General features: G+C 36.4%; 1 protein-coding gene across 1 annotated transcript; it reads left to right on the top strand.

The window, feature by feature from the left end:
- Positions 1-452: 452 nt before the first annotated feature.
- Positions 453-11,694, top strand: LOC107668583 (sideroflexin-1). The gene is made up of 11 exons (XM_016460520.1): positions 453-537; positions 3,866-4,035; positions 4,924-5,094; positions 5,227-5,325; positions 6,384-6,459; positions 6,612-6,697; positions 7,417-7,544; positions 8,729-8,778; positions 8,968-9,017; positions 9,121-9,168; positions 9,298-11,694. The coding sequence occupies exons 2-11, from the start codon at positions 3,872-3,874 to the stop codon at positions 9,392-9,394; spliced, it is 969 nt and encodes a 322-aa protein (XP_016316006.1). The 5' UTR covers positions 453-537; positions 3,866-3,871; the 3' UTR covers positions 9,395-11,694.
- The last annotated feature ends 2,752 nt before the right edge of the window (positions 11,695-14,446 follow it).

Here is a 14,446-nt window from a genome sequence, read left to right on the forward strand (position 1 = left end):
AGAAATGACAGGCAGGCGCTGAAGCATTTTTGTATTTATTTGGTGAACACAAAGTTCATACAAAAGAGTAATGCTTTATCTTACATATAGACAGTCAACAGTTAAAAGTTAATGTCATAAAAACTGAAGACAGAACAGTTTTGGCATCTCTGAAGCTCATTAAATTTCATAACATATTTGCATTCCTTTGATTTCATGACAAAAGTCTTTTCGTTGGCTGATAATGCGTTTGATCTTAGTCGCTGAGCGAACGCGACAAACATTCCGTTGCCACTTGTTTATCTTTATCTAATTTTCTTGAGATAACTCTTTTCTGGAATATAAATCTAGTGTTACCATGTTACAAATATTTTCCAAGCTATTGAAAACTTTTATTTTGAATGATAAACAGCGTCTCTGGTTGGGCAAAGGGGCGGAGTTTACTGCAGCGTACTTCACATTCGTTCGTAAAGCCCAAATTAGCCTCAGTGCGGGAGACTGATAGCTGCTGCGGAGTGCTGTGATTCGGTCTGACGGCGAGCTTTGCACTGTTGCACTGTAAGTGACCTTTCTTTATAGATTTTCACGGATGCCATTGTCAAGGTATGTTTTTCTTCTTCTTTTTACTGGCTGCATTAGAATGTAAAACCTTATGCTGCCAGTAAGTGAATTTGTGATGTGGCATCCAGAGGTTGATAAAGAGGTGCACAGCTGGAGTTGTACAGATGGTTTTAAAGATAAAAACTTACATTGATTAAGATGTTTATCATAAGGAGCATCCCTGCAATATTTATATCATGACATTTAAACATAATATTATTCTTCTATGGATTTATGACATATTGAAAACCCCAATGGAAGCCACCTAACCGGTACTGACTGGTTTTGAACCATTCTTTGCCATTGGGCTACAATGATGAAATTCTAACAATTGATTTCAAAACGAGACACCATATAAATAATGTAATTTATCCTACAGTGTTTGCTCTTTAAAGAGCATCAGTGTTTTAACACATAAAATATAGCCTATGAATTAAGATCTGTGCATGCATATTATTACTAAGCTACTTAAATTATACAGAGTAATATATGGTCATGAATGCATACTATTAGGCAAGAAACGGGCTGTTTAGGGATAGTGTCATAAACACGGCGTCTATGTTCAAAGTTCAGTTCAGATCAAGAGGCCCGTGCATCGGTCAGTAGCCTATCTTATCACTGCAATCCATAATGTGTGCGGGCCGTTGAAGTGTTTTCATTGTAGGAAAACGTACTGTAGTCGCTTTGTTGCGATGTCCGATTCGTGAATCAATTGTTCTTTTGAGTCGGATCTTTGTTTAGCGAATCGGTTGAGCCTGTACACACAGCTGTCTAAACGATTGTTTACGAAAATGACTGAACGATTCGTTGAATCATCTCTTGTCAAATTTTAAATAAACCTAAGCTAAACTAAACTTATTGCCAAATAGAAGAACATGTTATATAAAACGTAAATTAAAATGTTTACTTTTTAACGTACGTATATAAAGTTGAGTTGGTTTTACTAAATTGCTTGTTATAAAAACATGCTGCGATATTTAACTTAATTTTAGTACTTAATGTAAATATACAGTTTAAGTTTGAAACAATTTTTTTTATGGCTGATCTGGGCACATTCAATTACATAAACACTATTGGTATGTAAATATACAGTTTAAGTTTGAAACAATTTTTTTTTATGGCTGATCTGGGCACATTCAATTACATAAACACTATTGGTAACACTTTACTTGAAGGGGTGTGCATAAGACTGACATGACACCTTCATAATCATGACATGACACGTCATGAATATGAAGGAGGTTTTATGCATGTTTATGACAACTGTCATTAAGTGTCATTTGCTCAGTTATGTCATTTTTAATGCAAATATGACATTATTTGACCTAACCCTACCCCTACCCTTACCCCTAACCATAGCCCATAACAAAGACATCTCAAACAATGTCATCTTTGCATTAAAAATGACATAACTGAGCAAATGACACTTAATGACAGTTGTCATAAACATGCATAAAAAAACCTTCATATTCATGACATGTGTCATGTCATGATTATGTATGGGTCATGCCATGATTATGAAGGTGGCATGCCATGATTATGAAGGTGTCATGCCATGATTATGAAGGTGTCATGCCATGATTATGAAGGTGTCATGCCATGATTATGAAGGTGTCATGTCATGATTATGAAGGTGTCATGTCATGATTATGAAGGTGTCATGTCATGATTATGAAGGTGTCATGTCATGATTATGTAGGTGTCATGTCATGATTATGAAGGTAGTCATAATGATTATGAAGGTGTCATGTCATGATTATGAAGGTTTCATGTCATGATTATGTAGGTGTCATGTCATGATTATGAAGGTGTCATGTCATGATTATGAAGGTTTCATGTCATGATTATGTAGGTGTCATGTCATGATTATGAAGGTGTCATGTCATGATTATGAAGGTGTCATGTCAGTCTTATGCACACCCCTTCAAGTAAAGTGTAACCACACTATTATTAATAAAAACGTAATCGAATTAAAACATAACAAAAATCAATGCCTACATATTGAAACATTTCTTAGCATTCAATATGTAACACTGAATCCCTGAATTCTTTTCGAACCTTTTTGCAACGAACTGTTCAAAAGAATCGATTAGCGCAACTGAGTCGGTCTTCCTATCACCAGTGAAATGCGTTACAAACGGGACGCAGTGCAAGTCAAAGCATCAAGTGATCTCGTGCAAAACACATGAACATGATTTGATTTAAAGAGACACAGGCCCACTTTTGTAGCTGTCAGCAGTGAAACGCTTGATTTATTGTCCTCCCTTTAGCCCTCTCTGGTGCATTGTCAAGATAAAATGTCACCAAGCTGCACATTTAAAGCGCGTGATTTATTTCATTTATTTATTTCTGCCGCTGCGAATGCTTTTCCTTGCAATATGCACATGTAAATAAATGGTTAAATTCTGTTTCTTCTTAAAGTTTTATCTGAACTCAACCTTGAAGCATTTGATAATGAAGCTGGTTTTCGATTTGTCATTGGAAAGGCTTGGTTCACCCAAAAATAGTAACCTCGTATAATTTTAAACCATATGGCTTTCTTTCTTAAGTGGAAGCAAAACTTGCTGTCTGGTATAATGAGCCTCGGTAATCTTCACTTTCACTGTAAGGAAAATGATGCAGTGAAAGTCAATGTTGATTAAGATTGTCAGTCCTCCACATTCTGTCTAATATCTTTTGTCTTTCACTGAAGAAAGATGAAAATAAATGAGAATGAGTAACTGAAGACATGTTTTGCGAGAACTATCTTTTAACCAATCCCATATCCTGAGACTCCATTTCTAATCTGGTACTTTTTCTAGTTTTGTATAGAGACACAGGCCATATATACAGAGGCGCTGCTTTATATGGGGACTCGTTTTCAGTTTGACTGATGTTTAAGCTTTTCTTTGGTTGGCTGGTCAGCTGTGTCTTTAGTAGCTACATGCTGATTCAGCGGTGGCTTAATCAGGAGAGGAATGTCATGTGCAAGCATTATTTGGTTTGGTTTCTGGGGAAAAAAAAATCTAAAAAGGCTTTTGAGTCACTAGATGTTATTACATTTTAAAATGTATTAAAACAGTTATTTAATATTATTTTATTCTAATTATATTTCACAATATTACTGTTTTAATGTATTTCGGAACAAGTAAATACAGTTTAGGTGCAGAGGCTTCTTTTAAAAACAATAAAAAGAAAGAATCTTACCATCCCAAACTTTCGAACAGTAGTGTACTTGCCATCAAAAATAACTTGTGTGTTAAAAAAGATAAAAAGAAGTGTTTTTAACAGTGTAATATTTTCACAGTGTACCATGGCAGCTGAGCTTTCCACCTCCATAAATATTAAAGAGCCACGCTGGGATCAGGGAACATTTGTGGGACGAGCAAAGCATTTCTTCACCGTCACAGACCCCAGAAACATCCTTCTGTCAAATGAACAATTAGAAAAAGCACGTCAGATTATTCTGGATTACAAGTAAGATTCTACTCTGCATTATTTATGTGCTTTTGTATAGACCAATTTGGAGTAGATGTCACAGTTACGTCACTTGCAGCTGCGTGCGCATAGTGGTGGCAGAAAAACACTGGGAACAAGTGGAGGGAAACGGGTAAAATCCATGGAATAAGAGAAAAAATGTATTGTTGTGCCTTTGGATGTCAGAATCAGAATGCAAATAATTTTTATATAACACTGTCGTCAAAGACGCCATTTGAAGCTAAACGCAGACGTTTAAACTGGCAGACTATGGATGAAACCTGCTATGATTACCCTACTTTTAAAGCATAAATTTGATTTAAACAATAGGTCTATATAATATTCGTATAGGGGACATATTGTATTAGCCCTACAGTTGAAATACATGCATGAAATACTATTTAAACCTATAACATTTTACATAACATTTACCTATTTTATCTCACAATTCTGACTTATTCTTGCTAATGCAAGTTTATATCTCCTAGTTCGGACTTTATAACTTTATTCAAGTCAACAATTGCGAGTTTGTCAATTCTAAGGAAAAAAAGCCAGATGTGTGGAATTATAAACTAAAAAGAAAGAACGACGAGTTGATTTTTCTTACCAGAATTGTGAGATATAATCTCGGAATTGCAAGAAAAAAGTCAAATTTTTGAAATATAAACTCAAAATTACATTTTTATTATTTTATTCCATGGCTTGAATAGACTGCTATGTTAAAACTGTCATTTTCTGCCACCAGATAGGCTCCGCCCACAAAAATGTCATCACTGTTTGCAAACACTGAAATTGGTCTACAGCGTTTCATGCTACAAATGCTACATAGGTTTCTAGATAACAAATACACTATTATTATCATCATCTTCTGTTTTCTTCTCCTTGAAGAAAAGGGGTGGTAACACCAGGTCTCACAGAAGACGAGCTATGGAGGGCAAAGTATGTTTTTGATTCAGCATTCCATCCAGACACAGGCGAGAAAATGCTCCTGATTGGTCGCATGTCTGCTCAGGTCCCCATGAACATGACCATCACTGGATGCATGATGACGTTTTACAGGTAAATCATGCTGGCTTTTGCTGTGTAATCCATTATTGTAGTGCAGCTGTAGGACTTGGTGGATATTTTCTGGATAATAAATGATTGCCCGCAAATAATGCTGAATATTTATATATTTTTTCTTGCTTTTAGAACAACTCCAGCAGTTCTGTTTTGGCAGTGGATCAATCAGTCTTTCAATGCAATAGTCAACTATACCAACAGGAGCGGAGACGCCCCCATCACAGTAAAGTGAGTAGGGTTGGGTATCGAGAACCGGTTCCAAATTTCCCATAACCAGGTATTCAATAAGACACGGGGATTTTCGATTCCACTTAACGATTCCTGTGTTTGCATTTTAATGTGATTTTAAACGATTTAAGCGCAGGAAGGGAAAGAACTTGTGCACTGTTTTGCGTGCGCGGCACACATCTGAAGCGCGAGCACAGAGAACCACGTTCCCGGCCCCTGTATTTGTTCTCGAACTGTTCTGTGCATTTCCACTGCAGAAAAGGTAGTTCCGGGCCAGAACTGAATTCTTTTTCACATCTTGCAACCAATATGTACAAAATTACATCAGTATATCCTTGTAAACACAGCCATTTTTGTCTTAAGTGAACGTAAACAGGTGAGAAAGAAAACGCACGAGTATTTTAGATCCGCATGCATTCGGTTTTAAAGAGACAGCAGCCTAATAAACGTGCTGCCTGTCATTAATTTTAATCAAAGAACAAAAGAAAATCATTCACTGATCTTGATTGAATATCTTTTGTAACTTTCATGAGATTAATCTATATTTTATTTATGAAAAGAAAACGGTAGTGTTTTTAAACCTTGGATTTCAATTTCTGTAGGCCTACCTGAAATTTGTTCAGCTGTATTTATTTATGATATTAATAATTGATTTGTTTGTTCCTATTTTATTACTGACTGTGTACTTGTCTTTACCAATGTAATGTTTGAAATGTATGTTAGTCTAGTTGTTTTTGCTGTGGTATTTTTGTTAAAAGCGTAGGCCTAAGTGTTCTGTAGGCTGCTGATTTTTGCTCATGTTATACAGCTGCAACAGAATGCTTTGTAAAAAGACAGAATAAATGACTTTTTATCTTATTGGAATCGAAACTAGGAATCGATAAGAAGAGGAATCGATAAGCAGAATCGGAATCAATAAAATTCAAACGATACCCAACCCTAAAAGTGAGAGGACTTTAGATCATGCATATGAACATTTGTTTCACTTAATGCATTTATCTTGTGCTCTACTTTGACCTAATTTGCAAAATCCCTAAATTCCTAATATGTCCTTGCAGCCAGCTTGGCACAGCATATGTATCGGCGACCACAGGGGCCGTGGCTACTGCTTTAGGACTAAATGCATTAGCAAAGGTAATGGTCTTGATTTCTAATGTTTAAGGGCTGTAACACTTTCACAGCAAAGTAATACATATTAGAGTGTTTACTACTCAGTGCTCACTTTTTGTTTTCATGTATTAATCAATATTTATGTTTAAACAAAAAATTATTTTACTGTCTTTCAGCATGTGTCTCCACTAATAGGACGCTTTGTTCCTTTCGCTGCTGTAGCTGCTGCTAACTGTATTAATATTCCACTCATGAGACAACGGTAAATAATTACCTAAAACAAATCTTTTGCATAAAGAGCTTTGACCTAATTTTACTAGGGTTGCTCAGAATTGGTTGTTCGGTAGTCATGAAATACTGGAATCGCAAAAAAAGGTCTCTCAATGCATATTATATGTACAGTTCAAAAGTTTGGGGTTGGTAAGATTTTAAATGTTTTTGAAAGAAGTCTGTTATGCTCATCAAGGTTGTATTTATTTGATCAAAAATATAGTAGAACATTAATATTGCGAAATATTAAATCATTATTTTCTATTTGAATATATTTTAAAATGTAATTTATTCCTGTGATGGCAAAGCTGAATTTTCAGCAGCCATTACTCCAGTTTTTACATGATCCTTCAGAAATCATTCAAATATGCTGATTTGCTGCTCAAGAAACAGTCCTTATAGTTATCAGTGCTAAAGTTGTGCTGCATAATATTTTTGAGGAAACCTAATACATTTTTTCATGATTCTTTGATGAATAGAAAGTTCAGCAAAAATAGAACAGCATTCATTTGAAATAGAAATCTTTTGTAATATTATAAATGCCTTTACTGTCACAATTTTAATGCATCCTTGCTGAATAAAATTATAATTTCTTAAAAAAACAACAACCCAAAAACAAACATTTGACCGGTAGTGTATATTGTGTGCTGCTGTTCATTTAACAGACATGAAGTGATGTAAACTATGTTGTTTCTATTGTTTTTCAATCAGGGAACTCAAACACGGCATTCCAGTAACAGATGAGAATGACAATCGGTTAGGAGAATCTTCAAAGGCAGCTCAACAGGCCATCACACAAGTGGTGGTTTCCAGAATCCTCATGGCCTCTCCGGGAATGGGTTTGTTTACTCTAAATCTCTGAATCTGTCTCTTATTAAAGGATTACTCCACCCCAAAATGAAAATTTTGTCATTAATCACTTACCCCCATGTCGTTCCAAACCCGTAAAAGCTTCGTTCGTCTTCAGAACACAATTTAAGATATTTTGGATGAAAACCGGGAGGCATGTGACTGTCCCATTGACTGCCAAGTAAATTACACTGTCAAGGTCCAGAAAAGTATGAAAGACATCATCAGAATAATCCATCTGCCATCAGTGGTTCAACCGCAACGTTATGAAGTGACGAGAATACTTTTTGTACGCGAAGAAAACAAAAATAATGACTTTATTCAACAATTCGTCTCCTCTGTGTCTCTCCACATCACTGTAGCGCCATTTTGGAGAATATACGCTGAACGCTAGCAGCGTACGCTCTTCTGTGTCAGCCGCGACACAAGGATACATTTTCTATGTGTATTTACGCTTTGATTTGAACGAAAACAGCACATCCAGAAGAGCATACGCTGCTAGCGTTCAGCATATATTCTCCAAAATGGCGCTACAGTGATGTGGAGAGACACAGAGGAGACGAATTGTTGAATAAAGTCATTATTTTTGTTTTCTTCGCGTACAGAAAGTATTCTCGTCACTTCATAACGTTGCGGTTGAACCACTGATAGCAGATGGACTATTCTGACGATGTCTTTCATACTTTTCTGGACCTTGACAGTGTAATTTACTTGGCAGTCAATCGGACAGTCACAAGCCTCCTGGTTTTCATCCAAAATATCTTAAATTGTGTTCCGAAGACGAACAAAGCTTTTAGGGGTTTGGAACGACATGGGGGTAAGTGATTAATGACAAAATTTTCATTTTGGGGTGGAGTAACCCTTTAAGCTGACTGCAATAGAATGGACTTTGCACCTATGTTTATAAAATTATGCACGTACAGGGACGTACAAAAGTCTGAGACCACACTGAAAATCTGGAATCTAATTTAAACCTAGTAATAATGCTGAGGAATTTTATATGTAATAGAATATAAAATATCAGGATTTTTGTGAGTGGTCTGGTCTCAAACTTAAAACCCCCACTGTAGGTCTTATGCACATGCGATTTTGATTTATCAAAGTGCATTATCTGGTTATGGGACACTGTAATAACAAATAAATAATCTATCACTCTAATTAAATCTTCCTATAGCCATCCCTCCATTTTTAATGAACTCTTTGGAAAAGAAGGCCTTCCTGAAGGTAATTTCTAAGCTACATTATAAACATGTTGTTTACGTGAATGAAAATCTTAATGAAAGTTGTTTAGCCTTAGCATAGCACGCACACACCCAACTACAGTGTCTGCTTGAATGCAGTAGCCCTTAAAATGGCCCCATAGAATCATGGGCTTTGTTGCCAGGTTGATTTTCTCCCCCCTTTATTTTTCAGAGGTTTCCGTGGATGAGTGCACCCATTCAGGTTGGCTTGGTTGGGTTTTGGTGAGTTTCCAAAGATAGATATATAGTCTAATAAACAGTTGTTTCTTAAAAGGCATTCAAGAATTTGTGACCCATTCTTTTGTACATTCTTTCTTTTTCTTAGCCTTGTGTTTGCAACCCCATTGTGCTGTGCGTTATTCCCACAAAAGAGGTGAGAACGTTCTCAAAAATGTTTGGATGGAATGAATTAGGAATCTTTTCAGAATAATTTGTTTTATGAATCATTCTGTTGCACTTTATCATTTTTTTTATTTATTTTTTTCAAATTAAAATCATGCAGCTCTATGGCACTGAGCCGTTTGGAACCAGAGCTGCAGGAGAAGATTCGAGCCTGTCATCCTGGAGTAGAGACTGTCTACTTCAACAAAGGACTGTAAAGACAAACGTCGGTGAATCTGCTCTCTACTGTAATGGATTCACGTACCATCTAAAACATCTCTTTGTGTGCCAAAGTTCACCCATTCCTCTCCAGGACATCCCAACTCAGTTATTTTGTAAGATGTTTTTACATTTTTGACTGTTTGAATTGTTTTTAAGCTAAATCCTCATTGTCATTGCTGATCTTTTGTCTGACGTGTATGACGGTACACACCACTGTATACACATGTAATTTATTTTTTTTTAATTTCTGAAATAATTTTGTTTGCTGCCAGATTATTCCATGTGCCATTCAATGTCGTTTTCAGTAAGGATCAAAGATAGCTGGTGTTGACCTTGGTTTTCTTTTCCGTTAGTCTGTATTGCATTGTTGATGTCAGTATTTCGTCTTTGCAGTTTATGTTACTGCCAAATTTCATTTCAGTTTCAAGAAAAGTCAAGGGACCTCTTAATGACAATAGTGCAATCCATTGAAAAAGTTGCCAAATACAAACCTCTGCTGCACATTTCCTTAGATGCAGGTTTAATAAATCGATAAACTACAGCATGGGTTTTAAGAAGAGTTTTATCTATTTTACTATCCTCAGTATTTTGAGTTTAACTAGGATGTTATACAAGAATAGCGTGTATGTTCATATGTTTTCTTCTGCCTGTCGACAGTGCATGAACAAACTTTTTGTAAGTGAAAATAGTGTGCGGTTAAAGTTCAACATGTTCTCATTGACTGTTCCAAAGTCCACTCCTTTAGCAATTCAAGGTAACACATTGTTTTTCAATATAAACTTATCAAACCTGCATCTTTTTTTCTGTTTAATGAAAGGCCATTTACTTCAGTCCACCCTAAAAACTGCCTTTTCATTTGCCATATTTTGTTATGTTTAAGGTAACACACAGCGCTCTACATTAAACCTACCAGAATAACTAGAATAATCAAACAGTATAGAGGTCAATGACTAATGGAAGCTAATGTGTCATTTTCTGTATCTTTTAAAGAAAGGACACAATCCAAATGTTTTTTGTTTTTTTTTAACTAGTGTGACTTTTCCTTTTATTGCCTTTCCATAAATCCTGTTTCTGTTTTGCCATCATGGCCAAAGTATGTGGACAGTTCCTTTGAGTTTGGCTATTTCAGTCATTTATGATGACAAGTATTAATGCAACTGCATAAAGACATTCTATCTAGACAGAGAATTGTATTTTAAAGGAATAGTTCCATGTAGTTTTGGTTATGTTATGTATTAGATTTAATGATGTTAATCTTTGTGAACTTTCCATTTAATTGACTAAATCTCCATGTGTTGAGGTATTTAAATATGTTTAATACATAACCTACCAAGACAGCGTAACAGCTCTCAGTTAGCTGTGTGTTGTTGAGTGCTCTGATTTTTGTTTATGTGAGACTGTTGATGTGCCACATTTGTTCAGTTCTTGAATGTAGTGTTAGCAGTAATGAAATCAAACTGAGAACATGTACATTTCTGTGGATATATGGCTGGTTATGTTGGTAGCCAACTCATTGTTTTTAACTGTGACAAAAGCACAATAGTCCTTGTTCTTCAAGATTCCCTGAAGGTTTTCAGTGTTATGCATTACGGATATCTGTGAAAGTAGATAGAAAGTGTGTGATGGTTAGGGAAGAATTTTTGGTGTTTATAATTTGTTGAATATTATTTTGTGGCCAGATCAGGGTCACCAGCATCACCAATATTCACAGGGCCCGGGACAATATTTTCAAAAATGTCTTTGTCCCCCTCAATGATGGCCCTAGGTGCTCAGATCTTTGATATTTCCTATTCCATTTGAAATCTGTGATACTTAGAGATCTTGTATAAATGAAATGAATTCATAACTGATGTAAACAAGCAAATGCTGGTGTGTTCAGGAGAATCACAACAGCATTGTAGCCACGAGGATCTTTAGACCGGAATTTACAGCACACCTGTTCTTTTTGATCTTTATGAGGTAGCTAATTTTATTAATTATATACTAAGTAAAATGCAGTGTTTTCCTGGACAAGAATACATTCCCTTGTGCATTGAACACAGCATAATACTGTTTGTTTCCTGATCCCACATTACTTGATCAATAACTTAAGGCATCTGCATACTGGAAACAAAACGGGAATACTCTGAGGTGTGACTCAATGGTCTGCTCTTTAAATGAACAAGTTGCTCTCGTACAATAATTTGTTTACAGTGAATGAGATGGGTGTATGATTTTAAAGATCTTATTTGACAGTGAATGGGGATAATGTACTGTGTGGATTACCTAAATGAAATAAAGAGTATGGAGCAATGGATTGATTTTGTGGCTTGTCCTCATATCAATTAGATTGATTTTGTGGCTTGTCCTCATAGCAATTGTGTGTGTGTGTGTGTGTGTGTGTGTTTGTGTGTGTGTGTGTATCACACTAGATTTTGGGGCTGTGCAATTTAATTTCTTACAGTTTGCTCAGTATGAATGAACAGACATTAGTTCACTTACCTTCAACTGGTTGTTGTGCTATTCATCAGTATTCAGCACTCATGCCTAAACATGTATGAATGTCATCGCATTAAATACAATCATAACAAAAATAGCTTAAATTAAATTATAAAATAATATACTGGTAAAAAGATTAAGTATTTGGCTTCAAACATTATTGGAACAAGTTCATAGTTAACCTGTTAGCGTTCTGAGGGTTAACTTTGTGACATACAACAACTCAAAAAAAAAAGATAAAGATGTCACATATCTTTGGAAAGCTGAGATTCTTGTGACTGGAATGATGCAAACCATTTTAAGATACAATCAACTCAGCAGATACAATCAGTGTCTTTGTAAGACCGCCAGCAAGGCTTCATGCTGTGATCACATTGTGTTTTCCAGCTAACAGCTCCCAGCTATAGTCATCTGCAGGCATCTGTTTGCTAAAAAAATGTAGGCTGAATGTTTTTTTCCTTTCTCAGTGTGTTCAAAGTTCTATTACTCAATACCAGCAAGACGTACAGTGATTCTGAGGTTTGTTCTGTTTAGTAACAAACCTCAAGAGTGTCACCTTTCAAAAGAGACCAAAATCATGCATATACTCCAAATGGTTCAAGAACAGCATGTAATTTACTTTGGGTATGCCTTTTTTTTTAGGCGTTTTAGACACATTTTACAGGAATGCTAAGGGGTTAATGTGATGAACTACATCTGTTAACTTGAGGGAAACCGACTTCACCCTCTAAAACCTTAGAAGTATTTGCAAACATTTCTGGAAAAATATTATTTTTTCTAGAAAAGCTCTAAACTTATTTATTTAAATGTGTCTGCTTTATTATTATCTTTAAAATTCATAACTTTTAAAGGTGGCCCAAGTGTCTTCTGTTGCTGATTGTAGGCAAGGAGTATGAATAAAACGGGTAAAGGGTGACACATGCTGGACATACATGGAACTCAGCACTTCAGGCAGTTTACTGTAGACACAACCAGTGTTGGGGGTAACTCATTACAAGTAACGCGAGTTACGTAATCAGATTACTTTTGTTCAAGTAACTAGTAAAGTAACGCATTACTTTTTAATTTACAAGAAAATATCTGAGTTACTTTTTCAAAAAAGTAATGCCAGTTACCTTGTTTTCCCATTTATTGACTGACAAGTCTCCTGTCCCCAAACTGGGAGAAATCGGAAGTGCAGAGGAGTTGTGTGCGCTGTGTGAACATGATGCTACTGTAGTTCTAGACTAAATGTGAATTAATTCATCCCACTCACAAAAAAAAAGAATTTCCACAACACTGGACACAACCATATACAATCAGTAGATGATATCTGTAGATGTAGAGAAATTAAAAAAAAAAAAAACAGAATCAGTTGGAAAAAGGATCACCGTGTCAGTATTTTGTTGAACCACCTTTTGCTTTCATTACAGCCTTTCAGATTTTTAATGGGGTTTAAGTCTGAGCTCTGACTAGGTTACGCAAGGACATTCACCTTTTTCTCCTTCATCCACTGTGTGGTCAGTTCTGCTGTGTGCTTTGGGTCATTGTCATGTTGGAAGGTAAACCTTCTTCCCATTGACAACTGTCTGGCAGAGGGCAGCAGATTTTCCTGAATAATCTAAGGTATTTTACCCCATGCATTTTTCCTTCTATCCTGACAAGTGCTCCAGTCCCTGCTGCAGAGAAACACCCCCATAACAGGATATTACCACGTCTGTGCTTTACTGAAGGAATGCTGTTATCTGGATGCTGAGCTGGATTGGATTTCTGCCAGACATATCGTTTGGTGTTGAGGCCAAATAATTCAATTTTAGTCTCATCTGCCTCAGAATCTTCTAGGTGTGTTTTGGCAAAGTTCAGTCATAACTGCATGTGGCCTTTCTTGAGGAGTGGCTTTATCATGCAACCCTCCCATACAAGCCTTGCACATCTAGACTTTGCAATATTTGCCCACTCTTCTTTGCAGAACTGCTCAAGTTCAGTTAAATTTGATGGTCATTCCACAGATTTTCAATGGGGTTTAAGTCTGGGCTCTGACCAGGCCATGAAAGGACATTCAGCTTTTTCTCCTTAAACCACTGTGTGCTCAGTTTTACTGTGTGTTTGGCTCATTGTCATGTTGGAAGGTAAACCACCTTTTGACCACTTTCTGGCAGAGGGCAGCAGATTTTCCTCAAGAATTCAACTGTATTTTGCCCTATGCATTTTTCCTTCTATCCTGACAAGTGCTCCAGTCCCTGCTGCAGAGAAACACCCCCATAACAGGATATTACCGCCTCCGTGCTTCACTGTAGGAATGCTATTATTTGGATGGTGAGCTGTATTGGAATTCTGCCAGACATATGCTTGGGTGTTGAGGCCAAATAATAACATTTTAGTGTCATCTGCCTCAGAATCTTCAAGGTGTGTTTTGGCAAAGCTCAGTCGTGACTGCATGTGGCCTTTCTTGAGGAGTTGCTTTCTTCTTGTGACCCTCCCATACAAGCCACATTTGTGGAGAATTTGTGAAATTGTTGTCACATGCACACAATGAACAGTCTTTGTCATAAATTCCTGCAACTGCTTCAGAGTTGCTGTAGGCCTCTTGG

This window comes from Sinocyclocheilus anshuiensis, unplaced genomic scaffold (assembly GCF_001515605.1).
Source record: "Sinocyclocheilus anshuiensis isolate Anshui unplaced genomic scaffold, SAMN03320099.WGS_v1.1 scaffold264, whole genome shotgun sequence".
In the NCBI taxonomy this organism is placed as follows: domain Eukaryota; kingdom Metazoa; phylum Chordata; class Actinopteri; order Cypriniformes; family Cyprinidae; genus Sinocyclocheilus; species Sinocyclocheilus anshuiensis.

Bases quoted from the DNA above. Each gene is read 5' to 3' on its own strand.
- LOC107668583 (XM_016460520.1), top strand. From the start codon at position 3,872: ATGGCAGCTGAGCTTTCCACCTCCATAAATATTAAAGAGCCACGCTGG. The intron at 7,545-8,728 runs GTTTGTTTACTC...ATCTTCCTATAG, and splicing joins CATGGCCTCTCCGGGAATGG to CCATCCCTCCATTTTTAATG. The intron at 9,169-9,297 runs GTGAGAACGTTC...AAAATCATGCAG, and splicing joins GCGTTATTCCCACAAAAGAG to CTCTATGGCACTGAGCCGTT.